The 27,175-nt window shown below is 36.5% G+C and overlaps 1 protein-coding gene across 12 annotated transcripts in view; it reads right to left on the bottom strand.

Moving 5' to 3' along the window:
* Positions 1 to 27,175, bottom strand: part of DZIP3 (DAZ interacting zinc finger protein 3) — a 125,736-nt gene that overhangs the window by 92,837 nt on the left and 5,724 nt on the right. For 6 of the 12 annotated variants that reach the window (XM_025283622.3, XM_044941583.2, XM_044941588.2 and 3 more), the window contains exons 2-8: positions 18,440 to 18,517; positions 17,613 to 17,714; positions 13,755 to 13,824; positions 10,868 to 11,023; positions 3,987 to 4,103; positions 1,431 to 1,511; positions 77 to 201 (exon numbers count right to left, since the gene is read on the bottom strand). In XM_025283622.3, coding sequence (XP_025139407.2) covers positions 77 to 201; positions 1,431 to 1,511; positions 3,987 to 4,103; positions 10,868 to 11,023; positions 13,755 to 13,824; positions 17,613 to 17,644 — 581 coding nt within the window. In that variant the 5' untranslated portion in view covers positions 17,645 to 17,714; positions 18,440 to 18,517. Of the gene's footprint in view, positions 1 to 76; positions 202 to 1,430; positions 1,512 to 3,986; positions 4,104 to 10,867; positions 11,024 to 13,754; positions 13,825 to 17,612; positions 17,715 to 18,439; positions 18,518 to 19,400; positions 19,609 to 20,818; positions 20,986 to 27,175 lie in introns of those variants that run through there. The other 6 variants (XM_025283623.3, XM_025283625.3, XM_045165450.1 and 3 more) reach the window with 6 other exon arrangements.

Below are 27,175 nucleotides of genomic sequence, written 5' to 3'. Positions count from 1 at the left end.
ATTGTGCAAACTTTATTCCCATTACATAATACTGAAAGTTAACAGACAAGAACTACCCATTAATTAAAATTCTTACCTCTTCTGAGCACATCGAAGCAAACCACGGCCAAAATAAACTAATGACATAAAGTTTTCACAAATTTCATTTTCTTGGATTACCATCTTCATCACTAGAAATTTATTCTCAGCTTCTATATAATCCTGTAGTAACATAAAACTAGGTTTGGCTGATGTAAAAATTATTTTTTCCTTTTACAATAATTATTTGCTAAACTAGAAAAGATAGAGCAGCTTTAATACTGATTCAGTCATTTGGTCATTTATTCACATCTCTATTTGTAGAATCTCTGCATATGATCCCATAAAAAATGTACTCAGTGCTTAATAAAACAGTTACAAAAGAACTTAAGGTCTTTAGTGTTTCAAAGTGAAACATTAAAATAATAATCTTTATGTCTAAAACTGACAAATATTACTAGCAAAAATAAGGGCTCTTCTAATGACTATGGGAATATAATTCTTCCTATTTTTTTTTTTTCTAATTGGAGCACAAATCTTCCTAATTTTTAAAATAGGAAATAAGTGACTTTTTGACCACATATACAGTCTCTTTTGGGGAAGGATCATCTTGATTATAAGCAATATAGGTATAGAAGTAAAGGTCAGTTCTAATAAATGTTTCAGTTACTATTATTAGAATAGGCACAATAGCCCCAATCTCCCTGAGGGGAAAAAAAGTACTGCATGGCCTCATTTTAAAACATCCTCTAGCACAACACATTAAACAATAATTAGCATTATGTGAAATTATTTAAACTGGAAATGTTTTCAGTTTGGCACTTATAAATTCTACTTCACCTAATTAACAAGTTAGACTTATTTATGAAACCAAGAAGAGAGTATAAATTTAAGAATACAAAAAGTAAAAGAGATATCAAGGCTGAAATTGAGAAATCATTAAAAATAAGCAAAAGAAAATGTTAAATTTGTAAGGACCCTTAGAGATCACCTAGTTAACTCCTAGATTTTTACTTTTGTACTTCACTTTATTTAATGAAGAACTGAGGTCAAATTCATATTTTATGTAAGAGGGTAGGATAAAAACCAGAGAGATTAAACTACACTACTACAGTAGAAAATGGATTAAAATGTATAAATGAAACAAGCAAAACAAAATTTTCTGTTTTATACAAATGGTAGTTATTTCAAGGCTATATGCTTACATTAAGTTTATCTTATCAATATTTTTAGTTTCACAAAATAGTCTCTGGCAGAATTACTCTATATCTTAAAAACATGACAGAAAAGTCATGGAATGGTTTCAGTTTTTAGAGAATTTTTTTTTAAAAGCAAGATTTTAACTTACTAAAATGAAGTCAAAGTATGTGAAAAGATTTACTTGTAATGGACAAATAACACATACTACATACCTCTTTCTTTCCTCTTTCAGTGAGTGCTACTCCATACAAAAACAGTAATGTCAGGTAATAACCAATATTAATCTGATGTGCCTAAAAAGATAAAATATACCTTAGTTGATTATTTAGACTATGCTACTTCTCAGTATAGAAAGCTTAATTAAATACCCTTGGCCTATTTAATAACTATTAAAAGGAGCTAAATTATCATTTTATTATAAATCATCTAATAATCATGACAATTCATTTTAGATGTATTTAATAATTAGACCCAGAAGAAAGACAGTTAATAATCTCAAAATAAAACATTAGAGTTTGAGCAAAGAAAATAAAAGCAAATGCCATCAATATTTATTATACTAAAACTTTCCAAAAAATTCTAATTCTCCATTTTTCTCATTGTATTTTAGGTGAAGAACACTCTGTTGTTGTTGTTGTTATGTTAATGGCTCAGTTGTGTCCAACTTTTTGCAACCCCTGGACTGTAGCCCACCAGGCTCCTCTGTCCATGGATTCTCCAGGCAAGAATACTAGGATGAGTTGCCATTTCCTTCTCTAAGGGATCTTCCTGACCCAGGGATTGAACCCATTCCTCCTGCGTTACAGGCAGGTTTTCTACCATCTGAGCCACCAGGGAAGCCTCTAGAAACACTTTAGATAATAACAAATACCCAAGTATCTACCATCCAGCTTAAAAAGCACAAGGATCTCTTATCCAAGTCTTTTACTGTTCATGGGTGCTTTTGTTATAATACTGGAGCGGGGTGCCATTGCCTTCTCCGTTAGGAACAAAACTTTTTCATAAACAAAGTTTATCACTTATTTAATGAAAAATTGAAACACAAATATTTCCTTCATGTCCTCCTTCAGAGGACCTTCCTGACCGAGCTCAAACCTGCATCTTTTGTCTCCTGCACTGGCAGGCAGGTTCTTTACCACTAGTGCCATCTGGAAAGCCCTTATTTAAAAACAGCCTATGCCAAATTAGAGATGGAGAATATAGATTGGACATTAGGAAGAGTGAGGATGGTAAAAGGTGTATGTGACTGTAAAGGGGCAGCAAAAGATTTTCATGGTGATGATACAGTTCTTTTATCATGATTGCAGCAGTGGTTATAAACATATGGCAGAGACCAATACACACCTGTACATAAAAAACCTTATCATATCTGGCCTGAGAATGTTATCCTTTGAAACACCTGCTTTCAAGTCTGACCCTTGGCTAGTGTCTGGAAATCTGGATTTCAAGAGTGTTACCATTGTTCTCCAACAGGGGTGGCTCACTGTGCTTAGACTATTTGTGCCAAAGAAGCAACTTATGCTGAACATCAGGAAGTTTCTTCTGTGAGTCCGGAATTTTGTTACATTTTAGACAGAGGATCGGAGAAGGCAATGGTACCCCACTCCAATACTCTTGCCTGGAAATCCCATGGACGGAGGAGCCTGGTAGGCTGCAGTCCATGGGGTCGCTAGAGTCGGACACAACTGAGCGACTTCACTTTCACTTTTCACTTTCATGCATTGGAGAAGGAAATGGCAACCCACTCCAGTGTTCTTGCCTGGAGAATCCCAGGGACGGGGAGCCTGGTGGGCTGCTGTCTATGGGATCGCACAGAGTCGGACATGACTGAAGCAACTTAGCAGCAGCAGCAGTATATATCACCTCTTAGAACCTGTCCTGAAAGTCCTAAAAAAAAGATCATTTTTCCATCTCTGTGTACAGCATTATGATATGGGAGTGGTGTCTTAGGCTACTTTGTTTGATGTCTGGGTAGTCCTTGCTTGAAGATAACTCTAATCCATCTTCTACACGTATGCAAAACTTAGCTTACTTTACTGACCCAATTATTCAAAGAACTGCCTTTTCCTTTTATGTCCTGTTCTATTGGTTCTTATTTTTGAAGCAACGTTTACATTTCCTCAGATTTTTCTCTATTTCTAAAGTATCATTTGACCTTGAATGTATGTCTTGTCAATTGTATCTCACATAATTACACAGATAATAGAAGTTCCAATTTTTACAAATACAGAAATATCAGAATTACGTATAGAAAGGATAAACAAAAGGTCCTATTGTATAGTACAAGGAACTGTATTCAACATCCTGAGATAAATCATAATGAAAAAGAATATAAAAAAATGTATATATAACCAAATCATTTTGCTGTACAACAGAAATTAACACACTGTAAAATAACTATATTTCAATTAAAGAAGGAAATATCAGTAAAAAGAAGAGATGTCTATTAATCAGGAGGAAAGGAAGAAGTAGTTTTTGAAGTTCATAACTCATGTCTAACTGGGAAAGCCCATTTATACTAGTTCAAAGTTCTCTATTTAAGATGAACAATTTTATGGTAGGAAAGGAAACTAGAATAGGCTCATTAAAGAGATGAGGTCATGAGAAAGTACAAGACAGATGCAAGAAATCAATTTATATGTATTTCTAGAGGTAAGTAAGGAAAATACAAATTGGCCTACACCTTAAAATAAGCATATACTGGATGCTCTCTCATTGAAAAATGTTGTCAAATCCACTATTTCAAACTTCCAAAAGAAAACACTTACAGTATAATTAGTAGCTTGAATGTTCCTAAGTGCTGCTTCTAGTCGTGTTATTAAGAAACGTAAGGTCAAAGCAGGAACAATTTCCTCCCCATTCTGGCTATTGGCCGCAACTTCTCTCTGTGAAAAATAATTTGGTCAAAAATTTCCTTAAGTTACAACAAATATCAACATTTATTTTTATTAAACAAATAATATATGCTAATCATAGAAAATCTAAAGAATAAAGAGGCCTTAAAAAAATCCACACAACCTAGATAAAACTGTTCTTATATTTGTTTGTTTTTAAGGATTTGACAAATCTTTATAACTACTTCCTCAAAATACTAAATACCAACTTTGCAAAAGAATTGGTAATGTCCACTCCTACTTCAGAGGAAAGTCATAATCCCACTTCCTTCTGATACCTTCTATTCTCTAACATAGCTAAAAACTTCTTTCCAGCCCTAAAACTCTAGTAAGTAGGAAGGTTGGCTTTAAAAATACCAACACCAGGGCAAATCATCTTATGCTGTCATCTAATTGAAACCAAGTTAATATATAAATTATGTACCATAGTTTGTTACTTAAAAGGATGAAATAAAGGAAGACCTATGTCTTATTTCTGTGTCCATTCCCCAATGCCTTGTACCCCAAAGTGCTTGGCTTAAATTACATTTGGAAATTTAATCTATACTTTAACTCAGCTTCCAGTTTCCAATATTCTCCTGTTCTTCTCCTAGGTTAACTAGATACTTTACTTCAGTCTCCATAACATTCAATTTTCTCTATCAAAACACATCCCTAGATAAAGTAATACAGCATCATCTTTTTAAATAGTGTCTACACATTGACATTTTCCAAATTTATATTTTGAGCTCAGAACTATCATCTGAATTTCAGACTCATCTAACTCATATACTCAAGAATATCTCTTGAATCTGAGAAGGTCTATAAAATATAACACTGAAGGTCTACCTTTGCCAAACATTTTAGGTAGTTTCAGAGCAATACTCTCAATCAGAACTTTAAAAAGCTGAATAAAGTACAATTTTTTTTTTTTTAATTTTGAAAGCAATGGACTACCAAGGCATTAAAACCTATGGGGCCAACATGCAAGAGAGGAGGAAGGCCCAGAGACAAGAGACTGATTTTGCAGCCACTTTTTTTTTCTTAATGCAACTGCTGTTTTCAGTTGTGGCTGAGAGGTTGAAATGCTAGGCAAAGCTTTCAACAAAGTTGTGGAGCTGGGAGGGAAATTGGGAGTGTATGACCTACCAAGGAACAGGGTCTCTGGTAAACACCTTATTCTTTTGGTTAGAATCCTGAAGAAATTTACCCTTAGAGTATAAGTGTCTGTTTTGGTTACAATTGGAAGCAGACCCTAACACAAAGATATGAATGCAAGTACTTTATTTGACAGGTGCAGAGAACAATGGTAGTGGAGTGAAGAAGGGAATCACAGAAGAGAAAGCAGGCTTTAAATTAACAGGTGTGTTATTAAGCTAGTTACCACAGTGGCTCACTAGGGTTAATATAACATAAACCATTGAAAAATTCAACCTCAGTGTTATTCAACTTAAGGAGAGAGAGAACTGGGATTTTTTATACAGTAATTCCCAAGGCTTATTGATGGTGTGCTTTCTGAGGTCAGGGAGAGTACTAATTCCTTGAGATCTCTAAAATTCTGTGAGAATTATAGCTTTCTACAGTTCCAGGTGGCACAGTGGTAAAGAATATTTTTGCCAATGCAGAAGACTCAGGAGATGTGGGTTCAATCCCTGGGTGGGTAGATCCTAGGAAATGGCAACGTGCCCACAGTATTCTTCCTGGAAAATCCCATAGACAGAGAAGACTGCTGGGCTACAGTCCACGGGGTTGCAAAGAGTTGGACATGACTGAGTTACTAAGCACGCATGCATACAGTTTCAGGGAAAAAAAAAAAAAAAAAAAGCCTGAAGCATAGAAATGTAGATATTGAAAATTAGAAACTGTCCAGAGTATACTGAAAGGATTCAAGGGGCCAAGGAATATGGGCAGGGCACCGACAGTATCTGCTACAAAGGGTAAGCCACAAACAGACACTTCATAGAACAGAAGTGAAGCTTGGAATCATCTCAATCCCTAGCTGAATTAAGTGATCTGTAAGAAAAGCACAAATAATCATTACTAAGAAAGATTCTGCCTTGTTTTTCTAGTTCTCAAAAGAAGATTGCCTGAAACCAACCCAGGCAGCCATTGTAAGTAGCAGAATTCTGTATTGACTTACAATAAACATATTTCAGGTGAAACATGGTGATTTGACATTTTTCTTATGACATCCTTATAAAATGATGACTGCAATAACACCAGTTACCATTCATCATTATACAAACTTGTTATAATATTATTGACTATATTCCTTAGGTGTATATTATATCCCCTCGACTTATTTATCTTACAGCTGTAAGTCTGTATCTCTTAATCCCCTTCAGACAAAATAGATGACTATGGAATTTGTATTGAAGCTTTCAAGTTCATTTATTTATGAGTTTGGTTATCTTTGCCTTTTTTCTTCACATTCTTACCAGGCATTTGTTTTATTCTATTTCATTAGATTTGGCTATCTTTATTCTGTTTTTAAACTCTGCTTTTAATTTGCTGTTCTTTCTTTAAACTCTTGAATTTTGTTTAGATGACTGGTATTCAACCTTACTTCTTTTTCTACTATATGCATTTCAAGCTACAATAATCCTTGCAGCAGAGCTTTTATCTGCTGCTGCTGTTGCTGCTAAGTCGCTTCAGTCGTGTCTGACTCTGTGCGACCCCATAGACGGCAGCCCATGAGGCTCCCCCGTCCCTGGGATTCTCCAGGCAAGATCACTGGAGTGGGTTGCCATTTCCTTCTCCAATGCATGAAAGTGAAAAGTGAAAGAGAAGTCACTCAGTCGTGTCCGACTCTTAGCGACCCCATGGACTGCAGCCCACCAGGCTCCTCTGTCCATGTGATTTTCCAGGCAAGAGTACTGGAGTGGAGTACCACTGCCTTCTCCGAGCTTTTATCTAACAACACAAATTATGATACATGCTTTTCATATATTTTAGTTCCAAAATATATCTAATGTCCAATGTGCTGGCTTCTGTGACCCCTAGATTAACTAGATTAGAGGTATATATCTTAATTTAGGAACGATGATTTTCTAGTTTGTATATCTGACTGGTTCCAAATAGGAAAAGGAGTACGTCAAGGCTGTATATTGTCACCCTGCTTATTTAACTTATATGCAGAGTACATCATGAGAAACGCTGGACTGAAAGAAGCACAAGCTGGAATCCAGATTGCCAGGAGAAATATCAATAACCTCAGATATGCAGATGACACCACCCTTATGGCAGAAAGTGAAGAGGAACTAAAAAGCCTCTTGATGACAGTGAAAGAGGAGAGTGAAAAAGTTGGCTTAAAGCTCAACATTCAGAAAACGAAGATCATGGCATCCGGTCCCATCACTTCATGGGAAATAGATGGGGAAACAGTGGAAACAGTGTCAGACTTTATTTTTCTGGGCTCCAAAATCACTGCAGATGGTGACTGCAGCCATGAAATTAAAAGATGCTTACTTCTTGGAAGGAAAGTTATGACCAACCTAGATAGCATATTCAAAAGCAGAGACATTACTTTGCCAACAAAGGTTCGTCTAGTCAAGGCTATGGTTTTTCCTGTGGTCATGTATGGATGTGAGAGTTGGACTGTGAAGAAGGCTGAGCACCGAAGAATTGATGCTTTTGAACTGTGGTGTTGGAGAAGACTCTTGAGAGTCCCTTGGACTGCAAGGAGATCCAACCAGTCCATTCTGAAGGAGATCAGCCCTGGGATTTCTTTGGAAGGAATGATGCTAAAGCTAAAACTCCAGTACTTTGGCCACCTGATGCGAAGAGTTGACTCATTGGAAAAGACTCTGATGCTGGGGGGGATTGGGGGCAGGAAGAGAAGGGGACGACAGAGGCTGAAATGGCTGGATGGCATCACTGACTCGATGGACGTGAGTCTGAGTGAACTCCGGGAGTTGGTGATGGACAGGGAGGCTTGGCATGCTGCAATTCATGGGGTCGCAAAGAGTCAGACACGACTGAGCGACTGAACTGAAGTGAACTGAACTAATTTCTAAATCAACTGTACAAATGTTAGAGAACATGCTCTGCATGTTTTGATTCTTTGAAATTTGATGAGACTTGTTACGAACTAGCACACGGTCAATTTTTGTAAATATTCTAAGTGTATTTAAAAATAATACATTTTTGTCACTGTTAGGTTCAATGTTACATATATATAAATGAATAAATAAATAGACCAAATAAATTAGACTAAGTTTGCTACAGTTCTTCTAGCTTTGTGTTCATGTTCTATCACTTATTAAGACAGCTGTGTTAAAATCTCCCTCTGGGACTGCTGATTGATTCATTTCCCCTTTAGTATTATCAATTCCTGTTATCGTATACATAAAATTCCTGCATATATTTGGGTCTACTTCTGGAATTTCTCTTCTATTTTCCAGACTTATCTGTAGAGTCAAGAGCAAGTAACACAATCTTTTAGTTATTAGAGCTTCATAGTAAGTTTTAACATCAAAGTGGGCGAACTCCCAGCCCTTTGTTTCTACAATGCTTTCATAATTTTCTTGGCCATTCTTCCTTAAATTTCTGATTTGAACTTTAGAATTAGCTTTGGTAAATAGAAAACCCTCTTGTTATTTTTCTTAGAATTTTGTGATATTTGTAAATTTTAATTTCAGGCAAATTGGCATCTCTATCACACTGTGTCTTCCTATATCTATTGCTTCCCATTCAGGTCTTCACATCTTACTTTTTAATACAGTCTTAGAAATTGAAATTTTTACTTATTGTTTTAATGTAGTATTGATTTCTAAACTTAAATGTGAAAAAATAGGTGTTTCGGGGTACCTGCTACAATGTAGATTCCCAGACCTACCCCCAGAGATTTTCATTCTCTGAGACTAGTATCAGGGTCAGAACAGGTTCATGTAAGTGGCTTATAAAAAACTTTGAGAAACACCAATTTATTTCTTGTGTACTTCTTAAGTGTTTTCTTGGGTATTTTATCTTTTTTGTTGCTATCAGAAGTATTTTTCTTTCATTCTTACCTTCTAATTGTCTATTGTTTATATAATAAAGGCTACTGATTTCTATTTCATATTGTGGTCTCTAGGTGATTTTCAAAAGATGAGAGGGGAAAAGTGGCATTATTCCATCAATTTCAAACCAGAATTCATATTTGTGGTATACTACCTCAGTTAAGGTTATAATTGTACATGAAGTCTTTGGATATTTTTAGAGCTTTTTTGAATTTTTAATCATAATAGTATTAATTTGTTTCATGGAAATAATTAATAATATATTCTTGCACAGAAAAAGTAAATCTGACCTTTTCGGGACACCTATGGTGTTCTGTCTCCTTCCCCCAATCAACTGTCACAAAGAAGAGTAGATAATCATTTTCTTTAACTTTGGGAAATTTCATTAATTTACAAACTAATGGCTGTCTTGTGTCAAAAGCTTCACAAATTATCTAGAAAAACTATAAGATGCAAATCAACAATCTATTCTCTAGAATATTTATCTCATTAAAAATCTAGAAGTCTTATTATTTTCTTTATATTTTATATTTTTAAAAAGCCATCAGCATTTTACAAATTTGGAAAACTTAAAGCAGTTCCCTCTTCCAGAACAGTATGTTGCCCATTATTAGAATTCAACCCTAGACCTTATAAGCTAGTAACAGCTTATAAGCTACTAACCCACATCCTTACTATTATTCTTGAAAGGCTAGCATCAACTTTATTTAATTAATAAAAGTCTAAACTGAAACCAAAGCCCTTCATAAGGTGTAAAATAGTTTCAAGAACTTAGTGTCACTGTTACGGTAAAGAAAGAAGGAAAGAAAGGGAAGGAAGAGGACGGAAAGAAGAAAGGGAGGGAGAGAATGAGAAACGACGGGAGGGAGGGATGAAGGGTCATTGTAAAGTAATAAGAAATACAAATATTGATCTGTCCCCAGTTCCTGCCAATATTTGGTCTTTGACTCTGGTTCTAGGCACACAGCTCCTAAAACCCATGGAATTTCCTGGATGACAGGGAAGACAGTGTCTTCTGTTCTAAAGTGGTAACTCTTCGTGGGATCCTGGACAGATACATGGGCACCAGAAAGATCAAGCCATGATTAGAAATTTGGAACGTTTAGCACCATACCCCTAAAGAGGGGAGGGAAGCTGGAAGGTAAATTAATAATTAATACGTCAGCATACCTACATGATGAAGTCCCTATAAAAATTCTAAGACTATGGGGTTTGAAGAACTTCCAGTTTGTACATGCCAGAAGAATGGTGAACCCCAACTCCAAAAGGAGAGAAGTTCCTGAATTTGAGACCCTTCCTTGCCCTATTATCTCTTCATGTGATTGTTCCGCTGTATCCTCTATAAATCACATCCTTTATCATGTAATTAACTGGTAAATGTGTTTCCCTGAGTTTTTTGAGCTGTTCTAGCAAATTACTGCACTCAAGAGGGATCATGGCTGAGTATACAAGTGTTCACTGACTGGCCAATGGATAGCCAGCCAGTCAGAAGTACTGGGAAAATCGAGGACAGGTGATTGGCATTTGAAGGGGAGTAGTCTTAGATTGGGCTCTTAACTTGTGGGATTGGATGCTAACTCTAGGTAGATAGTGTCACACCTGAAGTGACTTGTAGGACACCCAGAGAATGCTGGAGAATTGACTGGTGTGGGACTAAACCCACATATTTAGTGTTAGAAGTGGTGTGAGTATGACAGTAGTGTGACAGTAAAGGAACACAGTGTGTCATATAGAGAGAGCTATACTTCTGCCCCAAATACCAAATTATTATCTTACCTGCATAGTTTGGAAGGAAAAATCTTCTTGTAAGAACTTCTTGACGTGAGGAACCACACCTTTTGGTAGAGTGTTAATTGCATTCAATAATTTCTTCACTTCTAATAGTAGGTTAACAGGAACAAGATCAGTAGGTGTGTCCTTTTCCTGTTTGTCCTAGACAACATTTTTTAAAATTTACACAATTATTCATGATCTTATTTACTCCAATATTAAAACCAGTTAACATATTTTTTTTAAAGTACCTTTCCATGCTATATGTGATCACTTTGACAGACTACAGAAAATCCCCAAAAGACATTCTCTCTGTTCTCAAAGAATGTAAAACACAACCAGAAGTTTAAGATTAATAGAAAGATGGTAACAATAACCCTGTGTACAAGACAGCAAAAGAGACACTGATGTATAGAACAGTCTTATGGACTCTGTTGGAGAGGGAGAGGGTGGGATGATTTGGGAGAATGGCATTGAAACATGTATACTATCATGTATGAAATGAGTCGCCAGTCCAGGTTCGATGCACGATACTGGATGCTTGGGGCTGGTACACTGGGACGACCCAGAGGGATGGTATGGGGAGGGAGAAGGGAGGAGGGTTCAGGATGGGGAACACATGTATACCTGTGGCGGATTCATTTCGATATTTGGCAAAACTAATACAATTTTGTAAAGTTTAATAATAAAATAAAATTTTAAAAAAATCAAAAAAACACAAAAAACAAACTCAAGAAGCTTTAATCTAGGGAAGGCCATTATAAATGCATTTATAAGTTATAACAAAGCATAGATTCAAAGATGGGGATAATTATATCTTTTTTTATTGTGGCAGGATGGGAAACATGAATGATTTTAGGCTTAAATGTGAGTTAAGCCTCAAAAAATGACTGCCCTTGAGAAATACACAGCATGTAGTGAATTGGTCCATTTAAAGGCATAAAAAATGCTAAGTTTAAAATATTAAATAGGTTAGTCTACAAAATAATATGAAAACTATCTCCAATAGTGCTTTTTACATTATGCGACTAATGCTTCAGCTACTACATACAGCAATCTGAAAATGAATGCAGTTGTAATACTTTAAATTATAATTAATTAGCACAATATAATCTACACCTAACCTCAATTCAGTCAGAGCTGAATAAATAGTAATAATCTTGGGACTTCAGCAACTGATCCTTATAGACTTAATAAAGCTGTAATTAATGGTTAATTGATAACTATATAGTCAAGTCTTGCTGAATTTTCTATTAACATTAATTGTGAGAAACGAGTGGGCAACAGAAATGAATAAATGTCCTGGAATGGATGGATAATGGCCTTCCTTCAAACCTTAACAAGATACCACAGTTCTTACACCCTGCTGAAACTTTGGGATTATGAATATGCAGCCACTGACCTATGTATATAGAAACATTTTTACTGCAGAGGCCATGTAGAGTCACTGAGAAGACAAAACAGTCACTGGTATGGGGTGACTCTGACTTCCAGGTTTCTAACAGACCTGGAACTACCCAGAAAAAAATAAGGTCCAATGCAGGACTACTCCTCCTCCCCTCCCCTTCTGGGTTTGAGTCTTAAATTGAGATTCCTTCACCACCTACAACACCAAACAAATACATCTTGCATTTTATGGTACACATCATTATATTTACATGCAAAAATGTAGGAAATGTTAACAGTTTGCTAATCTCAGTAAGGACTATATGTGTTCACTGTATTCTTACAATTTTATTGGTAGGTCTGAAATATTTCAAAATGTTAATTAAAAAGAGCTTCTAAAAAATAACCAAACAAACCTTTACAAAGAATGATCATTGTCAACAGTGCATGTATTTCAAAGTAAAGATCAATTCTGCAGTCAAAAGTCATTGCAGAATCATCTAAGACTAATTATCACATTGGTACACAAGTAATATCATGGCATGAATAAAATGTTTTCAACAGGAAATACTATAAGCTTCATGTTTGTTAAATAATCTTATTATAAACACAATTTTTAAGTTGTCAAAATAGTTGGTACTCAATCTATTTTTGCAAAATAGATTTAGCATCTAAGCCAAAGTCAACTTAAACTTTCTACCTCCTTTGCCTATGTGTTCTGAAATCTGTATCTAGAAACGGCTTTTCTGGATCCAGTCCCCCTAGTCCAGGTGTACATCCCTATGTATATTTGTACATGTTGTATTTTCTCTGCAACATTATTTTAATAACCTTATGCAGGTGAATACTATAGTTATGTTTATATATTTTTCTAAGTTACTAGACAACTTTTATAAACTTTATTAACAAGTGGACATCATTCATTGTATAAAACTATGTAGAAAGTAAAAACTGCATTAAAAAGAATCTATCAAACAAATATCTCTCATCAAGCCTTCACTAAATATAAATACATATGGCATTCACAAATGTCTGTATCTTTTAATCTACTATAAAGTCTATTGTTGCTGGTAACAAGCACTTTGTATTAGTGTATAATTAAGTTATTCATTTAGAACTGGAGGTTCTGACAGTAAAAATAAAAACAGGAAAAAGAATTAACTTCCGAAACAAATCAACGAAATTTCTTACTAAATAAAATTCTTTGTGTATGTTTTCTTGCTATGTGTATAGTGTTCATCTTGTTTGAATTTTGCTTAAAAGGATAAATAAGAGATATCTTAAAACTGATTATTGTGATGTTTCTGGGTAAGTCAATTCACTTATCTACTAATTTTAACTTACAGTGAGGATGGATGTTTATAATAACTTTGAGACACAAACATCAATTATGAAAAAAAGATTTAGTGATGACCACATAAGTAGGAAAACTTTTAGCAGATAATTAAACTGATTAGATTTAGTATTCTATTCTCATACAACATTAGTTAACTAAATTTTCTCTTACCAGTTGATCAGTTGATTTGTCTACCTTTTTCTTGGTTTCCTCTGTAGCCTGCTCTTCCAGAGGAAGATCCCTATTTTAAATGAAAAAGAAAGGTATATTCAGAGCATCTCCTTACAAAGAACACAATTAAAAATTTTTGATGAATTTTTTCCTGTATTAGTAAAGACTCTAACATACGAATTTTTGCCTGAAAGTTTCAAAAGTGTAAACAATACGTACCAAAGCCTGGTAATAGTGGTACGTGCTATCTCTCTTTAAGGACTCACGACAAAGAAAAGAAATTATTCCAAGTCCTTACTGGAATGGTGGCAGAGAGAACAGAAAATTGATGTAAAAAAATTTTCATCTTTAACAAACACACAATAGATCAAAATAATGGGAAAAATTAACTTTATAGCACTGTTTCAGTGTAAAGGAAAAAAAAGATTGATATTTTGTTTTGTGTGTGCAGGTGTGTGTGTGTTTATGAAAATAATTAAGGTTTGGGAAGTGTCTATCTTACATAGTTTTTTTTTTCCAGCTTCTTAGCATCAAAATTATCTGGTTTTCCAAAGTGGCTTTTGTAACTGAAATAGAACAGTATCATATTTAGAAATTATTTAACTATTTCTGTAGAAAGGAATAACAAGTTTTGCTTTTGACATGTACTTGAAATGTGAACATATGCAGTATTGTTTATTGAACCAAAAATTTATTTATAAAATTGCTTTTGCCTGCATACAGAACCATGACACAAGATCTGAGAACCATAACATAGGGTCATATATGATTTATATAATCTGCTTAATTCTATATTCTAGCAGAGAGAAAACTGAGGGAGAAACCTCAACTGATTTATTCAGAATTATACTTTATACAATTGATTTATTCAGAATTGTACTTTGTAAATATCCTATTTCACTTTACATTTATATACTCATTTGACTGACAATCATTTATCATCCACTATGTGCTAACTGATTTTGTCAGGGGAAACTGGGGCAGATAAACAGTACAGAACTGTCTACACAGTGAACATTACAACAAAAGCTGATTTATACACACAAACAATATTTTACAACAGGAGTCAGTGCCCTTTAAAATGTCATGGTAAAAAGAAACCTGTTAACCATTTTTTCCTGCACTTCTAAGCCCCATTCCAAAGGGAACACAAGGCATTTGTGTTATCAAGGAATGAAAAATACTAAGCAGTCTTCTGAAGCCTGTTAAGGTTTGAGAGAGTACAAAATGTTCTTGAAAGGTATATTATACCTATTGACTCCACTTTAGGATCATTTATTCCTTAACCCAGTAGTTCTCAGTCCCAGATTTTAATGCATATTAAAATTATCTGTGAAGCTTTGGAAACATCCAGATGTCCAAACCCTACTTCAGAACTTCTTAAACAAAAGTGTGGAACATGAGCTTCGATATGTTCCATCGGTTCCATAACAAATTTTGATGTGAAAACTTGACTAATCTGCACTTTCTCCACAACATTAAAAGTAGTCTAATAAAAGTTGCTAATGAAATTCTATTTGCTACTCCAATAGCTTTGTCTTGGGTCCTCATTTAGTGACCCTTTCTGCATTATTTAACATTATACATCATATATTCCAACCCTCCTTGAAAACCTCTACATCCTTTGCTGCTATTGTTTCTTCTCCTAGCCCCTCAGCTGTCCACTTATCAGTTTGTACCACTGGCTATCCCTCTTCCTTTCATTTACCTTAATATTATTTTAATAATATTTACATAGAACTGCATATGTTAACATTATCAAACCATGCTCCCCATGTATTAGATCAGGACGGTACCCCAGTGGTCATATATGGCATCTACTTTATTCTATTGATGGGTAAATTAATGCCCAGAGAAGTCATACACTAGAAAGCAGCAAAGCTAAAATAAAGTGCAAGACTAGTATTTTTTTTTTTTTTGCTCTTCTGCTACTTCTACCATCTGTGTACTTTACTCTGCTGCTAGGAAAAGCTGAAATTTTGCTATAATAATAAACCTGAAATATATATATATAGCATATAGTAATGTTCCATATTTAGCCCTCTTTCTTCTTACTACATTTTCTATTTAAATCAATCTCATTTATGCCCACGAATAAACACCCTCAAATAGGAATCAGGTTCTTCTTATTCACTATTTTTACCTTCAAGTCTCCAGCTCAACATCTGATATTAAGTAGGCACTCAAATATTTATTGAATGTATGAATATACAAACAAATAAGTAAGCAAACTTCCATGAATTCAAATAATAACCCATTCCAATGATTCACAAATCTGTATCTGCAACCTTAATTGTTCTTGGATGTTACAGCTACATATTTCCATCCACCTATTTGACAATCTCCGTAAGACTATCTTAGCGACACCTCAATCTGCTCATAGCTAAAGTTGAACTCATTATCTGTCCTGTCTTACTTTCTCAACACTCATTAAAACTATTCTCCTTTTGTGATCTCCATGTTACTTAACAGTACATATTTCCTTGTGATCATTAGAAACCTTCAACCTATCTCTACTTCTCCTCTGCCCCTTTTCTCATAACTTTGAACAAAATAAAGCTAACTCATCAGGAGTCAAACTCCTCCCCAAGAATTTATCTTAAATACTTTTTTCTTGCTGTTTCCTCCACTAAACAACCTCCCATGTGACCTGCTTCTACATTCATCAAAAGCTATCTTTATCCTTTAAAGCTCAGTCCAAATGTCACCTTGTAAAAACCCACTGAACCCCCCCCCGTCAATTAGTGTTTCATTCTATATACAGGCATAGCATTTCTACTATAATACTTACACATGCATTTTGCCTAAAGATAAAACAACTTTTTATATATCTTCTGACTATATTATAATTCTAAGTTGTTGTTCAATTGCTAAGTCACGTCCAACTCTTTGCAACCCCGTGGACTGTAGCACACCAGGTTCCTCTGTCCTTCACTATCTCCAGGAGACTGCTCAAATTCATGTCCATTGAGTCAGTGATGCTATCTAAGTACACGTATTTTATTTTAGTCTTATTCCCTAAGTGTCAAGGAGGTAATTAAATATTTGCAAAAACAACACATTGCTTATTATATGAGATAGGGCAAGGTGAGAAGGAGGTCTCCAATACTAACCAGCTCTTTGCTATTTTATGGGAAAGGTATAAGCAGGATGAACTTTCCCTAATTGGAGGGGAGAGATTGACATTTAGCCTAGGCCCAGTTGAACCACTCAGTAGTCTTCTGTGTTATACTAAGGCTACTTTATATAAAATGGAAAAAATAATAGCATTCCCTCTTAGAGTTGTTATGAGGTTTATATGGGTTAAGGTTTATAAAAGCATTCAAAACAATGTGTGGCAGAATGTAAGTCTATTTAGTGTTTCTTTCTCAGTCGTGTCCAACTCTTTGCGACCCCATAGACTATACCCAGCAAGACTCCTCTGGTCATGGAATTCTCCAGGCAAGAATATTGGCGTGGGTATCCATTCCCTTCTCCAGGAGATCTTTCTGACCCAGGGATCAAACCCAGGTCTCCCACATTGCAGGCAGATTCTTTATCATCTGAGCCACCAAGGAAGTCCCAAATCTATTTAAGTGCTTGTTAAATGATAAATAAAACATTACTTTGTTGTGAATGTCCCCAGTGTGGCAAGCTATGGCACATCAACTCTTAGCTATTGAGTCAGGGTCTAAGTTCTTAGAGAAATTTTTTAAAATTAGATTTTACCCAGTTTACATCCTCTACTAAAAAACTGTTAAGTTGTCTTGAAACATAAGGGTTTCAAGACACTAGCTTCTCAAAATTTTGTGAGAAAGGCAAATGTTGTGTCTTTAGACTGTAACACCTACAGTCGGTTTTTGTCAGCCCATCCCTTACCTCACAAAAAATTCTTCTGGTAGAGAATCCATGCTGCATAATATTCTTATGCAAATCTTATTCCAAGGCTTGAAGACTGACTTTTACGACTGCTGTTTAAAGCTGTAAGGGAAGTAATGTTTTTAGTAGGAGGATAGGAGGATTTCATTCTTTTTCCCCACTACTTAAATAATATATAATCATTAAAGAAAATTTTGAAACTGCTATAAAAGAAAGTGAAATCACATAGTTTCATCATCTAAACATAAATAATATAAATCATTGCCTATGTTTTAATATACTTTGGTCCAAGCACATGTATATTTTACCAATTTGTAATCATATTGAATATGGAATACACCACAGTAGCTTCTTCACTGAATTATATCAAAAGCACCTTTCATGTTATTTTATACTCCTAGTAAACATTCTCAATGGCTACATAACAATTGATTGACTGTGGTTTCCTTAGCCATTTCCTGATAGTCAAACATTTAGTGTTTCCCATTTTTTCAATAAATAATTAATACTGTGATAAACTCCATTGCCTGTAATGGGATTACTATACTTAATACTATACTATCCTTACTATAAATCCTCAGAAATAGATTTCCTAGGTCAAAGACATAAATATTTTAAGCTTCTAGGTGCATATTGCTTCCCAAATGGTTTGTAATAATTTATTTCCCAGTTATAAGAAGTACCTCTTTAACACAATCTTTTTTTTTTTCTTTAATTGAAGGATAACTGCTTTACAGAATCATGTTGGTTTCGGCCAAGCCTCAACATTTCATTTAGTCTAAAAATATTTTGGAGAAGGAAATGGCAACCCACTCCAGTATTCTTGCCTGAAAAATCCCATGGATGGAGGAGCCTGGAAAGCTACAGTCCATGGGGTCGCAGAGAGTCAGACACGAGTGAGCGATCTCAAAGAAAGATAGAAAAAATAACATTTAGCTACTTTTCTTCAAAATTGTATGAATCTCCATTAATAGGAGATGAGAGATATGAAGAACTCTTGCATATTTCCTGATTCAAATATCATTGGATGCTGTGAGTGTTTCCTGAAAGAATAAAAAAAAAAAAAATACTGTGGCAAAATAAATGAAAACTAAAGGGGAATAAAGTATCATTAGCATATCTACTGCAGAAGGCAATGGCACCCCACTCCAGTACTCTTGCTTGGAAAATCCCATGGATGGAGGAGCCTGGTAGGCTGCAGTCATGGGGTCGCTGAGGGTCGGACACAACTGAGCGACTTCACTTTTACTTTTCACTTTCACTTTTCACTTTCATGCACTGGAGAAGGAAATGGCAACCCACTCCAGTGTTCTTGCCTGGAGAATCCCAGGGATGGGGGAGCCTGGTGGGCTGCCATCTATGGGGTTGCAAAGAGTCGGACACGACTGAAGCGACTTAGCAGCAGCAGCAGCAGCGTATCTACATCTTTTATTATTACTCTCTAATTTAACTATCCCAAAGCCAATTCTTCCAAAATCAGTCCCATTTGATCTCTTTTACTGAGGGTTCAGGTCTCCAAATTCTATTGCCCTCTGTTACACTGGCTTCCCTTTCTGGTCCCACTGTACACAAGCTGAGGAAGAATTACAGTAAAAGTACATAAAACTATTGCATGGTTCAGTTCAGTTCAGTCACTCAGTCATGTCCAACTCTTTGCGACCTCATGGACTGCAGCACACCAGGCCTCCCTGTCCATTACCAATCCCCAGAGATTACTCAAATTCATGTCCACTGATTCCGTGATGCCATCCAACCACCTCATCCTCTGTTGTCCCCTTCTCCTCTCACCTTCAATCTTTCCCAGCATCAGGGTCTTTTCAAATGAGTCAGCTCTTCACATCAGAGCATGGTGCTCTGGGACAAAGAAAGAAATTATTCTATCTATATTCTTTATTTGACTTAGCTTCCCTGTTCCCTGGTGGCTCAGATGGTAAAGTGTCTGCCTACAATGCGGGAGACCCAGGTTCGATCCCTGGGTGGGGGAAGATCCTCTGGAGAAGGAAATGGCAACCCACTCCAGTACTCTTGCCTGGAAAATCCCATGAGAGGAGCCCGGTGGGCTACAGTCCATGGGGTCTTACAAAGTCGGACACGACTGAGTGACTTTACTTCCTGTTGGCTCACGTGGTAAAGAATCTGCCTGCAATGCGGGAGACCCAGGTTCATTCCCTGCGTAGGGAAGATCCCCTGGAGAAGGGAATGGCAACCCACTCCAGTATTCTTGTCTGGAGAATCCCATGGACAAAGGAGCCTGGCAAGCTACAGTCCATGGGGCTGCAAAGAGTCAGACACGACTGAGCCAGTAACATATACCAGTTCTCAGTTACACAAAAAGGCTTGAGAAACAAGGATAATTCTCTAACAATTCAATGCTAGCTAATATTTCTTAATCAAACTACAAATGCAAAGATTTGCAGACTTCCACTAAACTCCCTCATTTACAATGGAGCTTTCTAACACCCATTTCCTGCCCATACCTAATAAAACACTTCTTGCTGTCAGTATTTACATAACTCGCCTATACAATATAGTTCTCCTAGGTATATTATTTTGTACTTTTAGTCTTATTTCAAAAACTCAGTATACAAAGTCATATGCCTATTAAAATTTGTGTTCTCTATTCAAATACAAAGATATAAACTAAAGCCAATAATGAAGCACAGAAAGGTTGGATAAAACTTGCTATTCTTTCACACAAATTCAGATCTGCTTTATCCCTTAATAAAGCTGTACAGAAAAGGACATGGCTTTGAAAATTGTAGGACTGTGATCAAACTGTTTTTATCATTTCTTTAGCCTCCCTGTTATTTTAATTAAAAAAAAAAAAAAAACTGACATTTCATAGCCAGAGCATACAAAGTATGCCTCTCCCAGACAAAATAATCCTCTCATTTTCTGAATTTAAAAACTCAGGCCTGGATATTCCCCTTTCTGATAAACTCTCCTTCAGTTAGTAACTGTTTGCAAAGATCATAGTCAGGCTGAAAAGGAGGAAAACCCTCTGGCAATAAGGCAGAGAGAATGGAAGGCCTCTACTAAGCTATTCAGTGTTCAGTTTGAAAAAGAAAAGATTATAAAATTAATCAATAAATTAAAATATATTTGGGTCCTAAATTAAGAGTTTAAAAAAGCTAATGGCTTTCTTTTTCAGCCTGCTTTAAAATACAACCTGAAAAAAAATAAAATAAAATAAAATAAAATACAACCTGATATCAATCTCTGTGGTGAAAGGTTTTCCAGGAGACAAGATCATTCAGTTCAGTTCACTTGCTCAGTTGTGTCTGACTCTTTGCGACCCCATGGACTGCAGAACACCGGGCTTCCCTGTCCCTTCACCAACTCCCAGAGCCTACTCAAACTCATGTCCACCACATCAGTGATGCCATCCAATCATCTTATCCTCTGTCTTCCCCTTCTCCTCCTGCCTTCAATCCCTCCCAGCAACAGAGTCTTTTCCAATGAGTCAACTCTTCGCATCAGGTGGCCAAAGTACTGGAGTTTCAGCTTTAGCATCATTCCTTCCAAAGAAATCCCAGGGCTGATCTCCTTCAGAATGGACTGGTTGGATCTCCTTGCAGTCCAAGGGACTCTCAAGAGTCTTCTCCAACACCACACTTCAAAAGCATCAATTCTCCAGCACTCAGCTTTCTTTATACTCCAACTCTCACATTCATACATGACTACTGGCTAAACCATAGCTTTGACTAGATGGACCTTTGTTGGCAAAGTAATGTTTCTGCTTTTTAATATGCTGTCTAGGCTGGCCATAGCTTTTCTTCCAAGGAGCAAGCATCTTTTAATTTCATGGCTGCAGTCACCATGTGCAGTGATTTTGGAGCCCAAGAAAATAAAGTCTGTTTCCATGGTTTCCCCATCAATTTGCCATGAAGTGATGGGACCAGATGCCATAATCTTAGTTTTCTGAATGCTGAGTTTTAAGCCAACTTTTTCACTCTTCTCTTTCACTTTCATCAAGAGGCTCTTTAGTTCTTCCTCACTTTCTGCCATAAGGGTGGTATCATCTGCATATCTGAGGTTATTGATATTTCTCCTGGGAATCTTGATTTCAGCTTGTGCTTCATCCAGCCTGACATTTCACAGGATGCATTCTGCATATAATGAGTAGGGTGACAATATAATGCCTTGATGTTTGATGTACTCCTTTTCTGATTAAGAACCAATCTGTTGTTCCATGTCCAGTTCTAACCATGGCTTCCTGACCTGCATACAAATTTCTCAGGAGGTAGGTCAGGTGGTCTGGTATTCCCATCTCTTTCAGAATTTTCCACAGTTTGTTGTGATCCACAGAGTCAAAGGCTTTGGCAGTCAATAAAGCAGAAGTAGATGTTTTTCTGGAACTCTCTTGCTTTTTCGATGATCCAGTGGATGTTGGCAATTTGATCTCTGGTTCCTCTGCCTTTTCTAAAATCAGCTTGAACATCTGGAATTTCACGGTTCATGTACTGCTGAAGCCTGGCTTGGAGAATTTTGAGCATTACTTTGCTAGCATGTGAGATGATGAGTGCAATTGTGCGGTAGTTTGAGCATTCTTTGGCATTGCCTTTCTTTGGGATTGGAATGAAAACTGACCTTTTCCAGTCCTGTGGCCACTGCTGAGTTTTCCAGATTTGCTGGCATATTGAGTGCAGCACTTTCACAGCATCACCTTTCAGGATTTGAAATAGCTCAACTGGAATTCCATCACCTCCACTAGCTTTGTTCGTAGTGATGCTTCCTAAGGCCCACTTGACTTCACATTCCAGGATGTCTGGCTCTAGATGAGTGATCACACCATTGTGGTTATCTGGGTCATGAAGACCTTTTTGTATAGTTCTTCTGTGTATTCTTGCCACCTCTTCTTAATATCTATGGTGAAAGGTTTCCAGAATTGATCATTAATCCCATCATTTCCCAGGAGCTGAGCTGCCATGTGGCAAGCCCCACAGGCAAAACCGGCAGCAGAGCACTTTACAGCCTTTCTTGGGAAGGAAGGTATAAATGCCTAGCAACAGAAAGGAAGCAGCCAGCCTGCAAAGTTACCACTGTACTTCTGAAATAATCAAAAGTTCTCACTATTCTAGAAGAGGCTAAAGGATACTTTTAAAATCAGGGTTGCTGCTAAGTCACTTCAGTCGTGTCCGACTCTGTGCGACCCCATAGACGGCAGCCCACCAGGCTCCCCCGTCCCTGGGATTCTCCAGGCAAGAACACTGGAGTGGGTTGCCATTTCCTTCTCCAATGCAGGAAAGTGAAAAGTGAAAGTGAAGTCGCTCAGTCGTGTCCGACTCAGCGACTCCATGGACTGCAGCCCACCAGGCTCCTTCATCCACGGGATTCTCCAGGCAAGAGTACTGGAGTGGGGTGCCAGTGCATTCTCCGAAGATCAGGGTTAACATGGGGGAAAGGGTGAATCCAGTTTCCCCATGTGTATTCATTTCAGTACACTTCCCTTGACAGCAGGAAATCAAACATTTACTCTGCCTTTCTGGAATTGAGGAACTGCCCTTCAACAGGAACTATTCAGGTCTGGCTGGCTGACCACAGGGCAAGCTAAAGTTCAGTGTCGATTTAAAGCACATCTTTATCCACTAACCAAAATGATTTTACCTGCATGTTGCTTTACTGGTTGAAAATAAGGTATTGCCATCCATATCCTGAGGCAGCAAAATATCTTTTTTACTGCTCCCCCTTTCTGAACTTCCATTGCCCACTTTTCCTCTCATGGAATTATAACAATTTTTTTAAATTTAAGAGTTTCCTTTCCCTATTTTTAAAGCTGTGCTATTCACAAAAAAGTAGGCACAACTATTGTTTATAATTTTTTAATCATTCATTTAAACATTTACCTTGTAGCACTGTCACCTCCTTAAACTGTATATATTTACATTGTATTTATATCCACTTAAATGCTCATCTTAACTCTTGTTACTTGACCAAGTTAGAGGCTCCACCTGGCCAACAAGTTTACATTTCAATGTATGGGTGGATGTCCTATGGTCCTATGAATTTGCTAGCCTTATCAGTTGTGGCACTTACAGATAACACATTGCCAGGTGGGGAAAGTGCATAATAACAGTGTAAAAAAAGCAGTAAAAATAAAGTTCATTTTTCTTAATGCTACTAGCTTGAAAAAAAAAATATTGGGCTGGGTAAATCTTGGTTATGAGAAGTTGTCCTATGCATTTTTAGGATGTTCAGAAACATGCCTAGCTAGCCAGTATATGACAGTAGCAACTCTCTCTCACCTCTCAGCCCCATTGTAGCAATCAAAAACATCACCAAACACTGCCAGATGTCCTTCAGGGGACAAAATTGCCCACAGCTCAGAACTACCTAATTAAATGAATTAAAATGAAAAGGCTAACTAAATGAATATAGACTGTTCTCAGCAATTAAAAAAAAAATCCTGTGATTAGGTATCATGTATGTGTGCGTGTGCTCTGCCACATCCGACTCTATCACCCCATGGAATGTAGCCTGCCAGGCTCTTCTGTCCATGGAATTTTCCAGGCAAGAATACTGGAGAGGGTTGCCATTTCCTACTCCAGGGGATCTTCTGGACTCAGGTAACATGTATAAACACAACAAATCATTTGTCTACAAAAAGGAGAAATGATAAAGTATCTCATTTAGTTTCCATCAGTGAGAAAAGTTGAGAGGTTGCACAGGATTCATAGCTAAGAGCACAAGAGACACTGCAGCCAGTTTACGAGAGTGTACAAGTCAGCTTCAACACATTTAACCATGAAACCTTAAGTGGAATGAACATCTCCGTACTTTAGTTTCCTTATTTGAAAAATAGGGGGAAAGTTGAGCCATGATTCACAGGGTGGTTGCAAAGAGTAAATGTTTTAAAACATGTAACTGAACATAATAAGGACTATATTTGTTACTATCATCATCTTCATTTAATTTCATTTAAATTTATGGCAAAATCAGTTCACTTTCCTTCCAATTCTCTACCTTGGAGAAAAGCTATTATATGAAAAAGAATAGTAATAATGAGACTTAAGAAAATGGGTCAAAAACATCTTTCAAATATATCCTACATGATAACAATTGGCAGTTTAATATGCATATATTTGGCACCTTGCAGTTTTCATATCAACACATATGAATCTGCCATATTCTTTAAACTGCATGATATCCCATTGTATAAATGAAACTATTTACCAGACCACTACTGATAAATACTTCAGTTGTATCCAGTTTGTGTTTGTATGTGGGTTTTATATATATATTTTTGGTATTATAAACAATCCTGCAATAAACAATCCTGAACATGCAACTTGGTCAAATTTTGAAAGCTACTTTACAAAGCTGGATTTCTATTTCAGCACTGAATTAAATGTATTTCAGGTCTGTTACTAAAGCAAATTCTGACAATGCTAGTTATCACTTCTGCTAGACTTTACCAAAAGAATTCTAAAACACTCCTGTAACTGGAGATGTGAGATGTTCTGGCCACATATAGTACAGTAACCACTCCAAGGCTGAAGAAACTACGAAGAGGACACTTTCTAGGAATAACTCAAGACATTTTTATGGGAGTTTCTTTGAACCAAAATTTTAACTATTAATCTGTCTGCTAGTCAAATAGAAACAGTCATTCTTGGTGGCTTTGAAAAGAGTAAAGCAGGAGTTTTGTGGCTTCAGCACTTTCACATGTGAGATAGTGAACAAGAAGGGCTAAAGACATCAGTTTAAACTCAAAGAATAACTGACTCTACAATTAATTTGTTATTAGCTGTCTGAAGAATGGCCAAAATATACTGATTATTTGATTTTCTAATTTTCCATTTATTTCTTCCATTTTGTATTAATTTAGGTTCTTGGCAAAGACTCAAAATGAACATCTGCAAGACATAAAGAACCCATTGCAATGCTGGAGACCCAGGTTCAATCCCTGGGTTTGGAAGATCCCCTAGAGAAGGGAATGGCTACCCACTCCAGTATTCTGGCCTGGAGAATTCCACAGACAGAGGAGCCTCGGGGGCTACAGTCCATGGGGTCACAAAGACACAACAGTGACTTTCACTTTGGCAAGGCCTCAAAACATACCTATACAAGGGAAGCCAAAATATCACTTTCCCCCAAGGAAAAAAATATATAGTTTGCTTAAGTAAACTCCAAGACTGATTGACAATGGTTGGAAAATCTATGCAAAAGTTATCAGAAACCAAAGATTTTATCTGTCCCCAAAGATCAGGGTACTACTCAGCTCTAGCTATTTAGCAAAGATCATTGTTGGCACTATCTGGCAGATCACACCAGGACTCAAGAAAATAGCCATGCACACCCAAGGCCCAGAAAATAGCAATGCACACCCAAGGCCCCATCCTTACAAATCTGCCAATATGGGGAACATCCTTGCCAAAATTAGCATCTTGTCTGAAGAAGGTATTTAATTCTCTTCAGATCTATTCAGTCATTTATTCCTGAACTTACACAAGCAAATTTGCAGTATACATATACATATATATATATATATATATGTTATAAATATTTGGAATGTATCTATTATAAATATGTACAGGTTAGACTTCACCTGAAAAAAAATCCAAATATTAAACAATCCATCAGTTTCAGGTTACTTACAGGTAGCACTGCGAAAACCATGCTATTCAAAAATGCAGCTAGGACTGTTGGAAGGACCATTCGTTAAGCAAATGCTCCAAAAGTGGGACATTTTCAGTCATTTAAAAATATTACATTGTCATTACAGTTGTTAGACAATAATGAAAAAAAAAGGATATGACAGACTGTTAAGACATGACTCATATCGAGATGACAATCAAGCAGGGAATAAAGAATACAGTATATACTTGACTCTCCCACCACCAACGACCCTACCCAAATCCAATATTATCCTCCATCAAGGTTAAAGATTTTGGAGAAGTCTCCAATTTTTTGGATCACATACTTCTAAAGAAGCAAATCTGAAAATACAATGAAAATATATGGCTAGCAATTCATTTATGCTATTAATGCTATTGTAAGTACTACTATAAAATAAAAAGAGTAAGACTAAAATTGGTAAAAACAAAAGTTCTAATATTTATTGAACTGAACTGAACACTGTAATAGTCAGTTTCACATACCTAAGGTGTGCATACTCTACTTTGGACTCCCCTGTTTCAGAAAATGACTTCACATTTTAATTCAGGAAACAAATATATACCCCTTTCATGATCTTGATAATTTCTATTTCCTATAAGACTAGAAAATTTTAAATGAGATATGCAGAAGACACTGCTCTGCACAGAGGCTTTCAACAAATACTAGTTATAATTAAAAATGATTAATGTAAGTTAACTTAAAAGTGTGCCATTTCATGTTTGCTGCTGCTGCTGCTGCTAAGTCGCTTCAGTCGTGTCCAACTCTGTGCCACCCCATAGACGGCAGCCCACCAGGCTCCCCCATCCCTGGGATTCTCCAGGCAAGAACACCAGAGTGGGTTGCTATTTCCTTCTTCAATGCATGGAAGTGAAAAGTGAAAGTGAAGTCGCTCAATCGTGTCCAACTCCTAGCGATCCCATGGACTGCAGCCTACCAGTCTCCTC

This window comes from Bubalus bubalis, chromosome 1, assembly GCF_019923935.1.
Source record: "Bubalus bubalis isolate 160015118507 breed Murrah chromosome 1, NDDB_SH_1, whole genome shotgun sequence".
NCBI lineage: Eukaryota > Metazoa > Chordata > Mammalia > Artiodactyla > Bovidae > Bubalus > Bubalus bubalis.
This window is presented reverse-complemented; position numbering and strand designations above follow the sequence as displayed.